This window comes from Mesocricetus auratus, unplaced genomic scaffold (genome assembly GCF_017639785.1).
Source record: "Mesocricetus auratus isolate SY011 unplaced genomic scaffold, BCM_Maur_2.0 Super-Scaffold_100025, whole genome shotgun sequence".
Lineage (NCBI taxonomy): Eukaryota > Metazoa > Chordata > Mammalia > Rodentia > Cricetidae > Mesocricetus > Mesocricetus auratus.
This window is the reverse complement of record NW_024429206.1, coordinates 25,264,887-25,267,606: the sequence shown is the minus strand read 5'-3', so window position 1 is coordinate 25,267,606 and position 2,720 is coordinate 25,264,887. Positions and strand designations below refer to the sequence as shown.

At 62.7% G+C, this 2,720-nt stretch overlaps 1 protein-coding gene across 1 annotated transcript; it reads left to right on the top strand.

The window, feature by feature from the left end:
• Positions 1-229: 229 nt before the first annotated feature.
• Fzd9 (frizzled class receptor 9) lies at positions 230-2,486 on the top strand. Its single transcript, XM_005080362.4, has one exon. The coding sequence runs from the start codon at positions 415-417 to the stop codon at positions 2,191-2,193; it is 1,779 nt and encodes a 592-aa protein (XP_005080419.1). The 5' UTR covers positions 230-414; the 3' UTR covers positions 2,194-2,486.
• The last annotated feature ends 234 nt before the right edge of the window (positions 2,487-2,720 follow it).

The following is a 2,720-nucleotide window of genomic DNA, read 5'->3' as shown; positions in this document are numbered from 1 at the left end:
CACCTGACATAGGGAGGGTATGAACGGGTATGTTCCCGGGGACAGCCGAGTCTGCAAGGGAACGGAAAGGAGATGTCGCCCACACATCTCCAGCATGGCAGAGAGGCGCGGCACCTTTAAAGCGCGGCGAGGGCGTGCCCGGCGAGACGGCCCCGCCCCCGGGCGTGCCTTCCGACTGACCACGCCCTCGGGATCCGGAGCTGCGGCGGCGGCGGCGGAGACCGCGCCGGCTCTGGTTGGAGTGGCGGCGGCGGCGACGGCGGCGGCGGCGGCGGCTGTTCCTCCAAAGGCGCCCGCGCTCCGGGACACACGTGGGCGGCCGGGAGATGGCGCGCGGCTCGCGACGTGGCGCGCAGATCCCGGGACGCGGGATGGAGCGGCGCGAGTGAGCCCGGGCGGCCGCGCCGCGGGGCGATGGCCGCGCCACCGCTGCTCCGCGGGGCGCTGCTGCTGTGGCAGCTGCTGGCGACGGGCGGCGCGGCGCTGGAGATCGGCCGCTTCGACCCGGAGCGCGGCCGTGCTCCTGCACCGTGCCAAGCGGTGGAGATCCCCATGTGCCGGGGCATCGGCTACAACTTGACCCGCATGCCCAACCTACTGGGCCACACGTCGCAGGGCGAGGCGGCCGCGCAGCTGGCCGAGTTCGCGCCTCTCGTGCAGTACGGCTGCCACAGCCACCTGCGCTTCTTCCTCTGCTCGCTCTACGCCCCCATGTGCACCGACCAGGTCTCCACTCCCATCCCCGCTTGCCGGCCCATGTGCGAGCAGGCTCGCCTGCGCTGCGCCCCCATCATGGAGCAATTCAATTTCGGCTGGCCGGACTCGCTCGACTGCGCCCGACTCCCCACGCGCAACGACCCGCACGCGCTCTGCATGGAGGCTCCCGAGAACGCTACCGCAAGCCCCACAGAACCCCACAAGGGCCTGGGCATGCTACCTGTGGCACCTCGGCCCGCGAGACCACCGGGAGATTCAGCTCCAGGTCCCGGCGGCGGTGGCACCTGTGACAACCCCGAGAAGTTCCAGTACGTGGAGAAGAGTCGCTCGTGTGCTCCGCGCTGCGGGCCAGGCGTCGAGGTGTTCTGGTCTCGGCGCGACAAGGACTTCGCGCTTGTCTGGATGGCTGTGTGGTCTGCGCTGTGTTTCTTCTCCACAGCCTTCACCGTCTTCACCTTTCTGCTGGAGCCTCACCGATTCCAGTACCCCGAGCGCCCCATCATCTTCCTCTCCATGTGCTACAACGTCTACTCCTTGGCTTTCCTGATCCGAGCGGTGGCAGGTGCACAGAGTGTGGCCTGCGACCAGGAGGCAGGGGCTCTGTATGTGATCCAGGAGGGCCTGGAGAACACAGGCTGCACCCTGGTCTTTCTGTTGCTCTATTACTTCGGTATGGCCAGCTCACTCTGGTGGGTGGTTTTGACTCTCACCTGGTTCCTGGCTGCAGGCAAAAAATGGGGCCACGAGGCCATCGAGGCCCATGGCAGCTACTTCCACATGGCAGCATGGGGCCTGCCAGCTCTCAAGACCATCGTGGTCCTGACGCTGCGCAAGGTGGCCGGAGATGAGCTGACTGGACTCTGCTATGTAGCCAGCATGGACCCGGCAGCCCTTACTGGCTTTGTGTTGGCACCTCTCTCTTGCTACCTGGTACTCGGCACCAGTTTCCTCTTGACCGGTTTTGTGGCTCTCTTCCATATCCGCAAAATCATGAAAACAGGTGGCACCAACACGGAGAAACTGGAGAAGCTGATGGTCAAGATCGGAGTCTTCTCTATCCTTTACACCGTGCCGGCCACCTGTGTCATTGTTTGCTATGTTTACGAGCGCCTCAACATGGACTACTGGCGCCTTCGGGCCACCGAGCAACCGTGCACGGCCTCCACGGTTCCTGGAGGCCGAAGAGACTGCTCGCTGCCAGGGGGCTCCGTGCCCACTGTGGCTGTCTTCATGCTCAAAATCTTCATGTCCTTGGTGGTGGGCATCACCAGTGGAGTCTGGGTATGGAGTTCCAAGACTTTCCAGACATGGCAGAGCCTGTGCTACCGAAAAATGGCAGCTGGCCGAGCCCGAGCCAAGGCCTGCCGAGCCCCAGGGGGCTATGGCCGTGGTACCCACTGCCACTACAAGGCCCCCACGGTGGTCTTGCATATGACTAAGACAGATCCCTCTCTGGAGAACCCCACACACCTCTAGAGACATAGGCTTGGCTGCTCCATCCTTGCCTTCCCCTCCCCCGTCAGAGACAGCTGAGTAACAGCTGCCCAGCTGTCAAGGTCAGGCAAGTGAGACTCGGGGGGCTAAGGAGTAGGGTGGGGAGCAGTAAGGCCTTGTTCTTCTCCCAGGGAGCGGACCTAGATGAGGCCCGAGAGGGTCCCAGGGTAAGAAGGGGCAGAAGAGGGCAGGGTCGAGTCTGGAGTTTATTTAATGATGTAATTTATTGTGGCATTTCTCTGGAAGCTGTGACTGGAATAAACCCTCGTGTGGCACTGCTGTGTCCTATGTGGGCTGGAAGGAGGGAAGACAAGACAGAGGGAGAGAAACTACATAAACAGAGTTGGGGGTGAGATGCCTCACCCGTTTTCTGGATCCCTGTGAAGCAGAGGGAGGAGCCATGGGTATCTGCATTATAAGGAGTCCTAGACTCTGTGTGTGTGCGTGTGTGTGCACGTGTGTGCGCGAGTGTGTCTGTGTTGTGGGTTTGTGTGTGGGTGCTTTCTCCT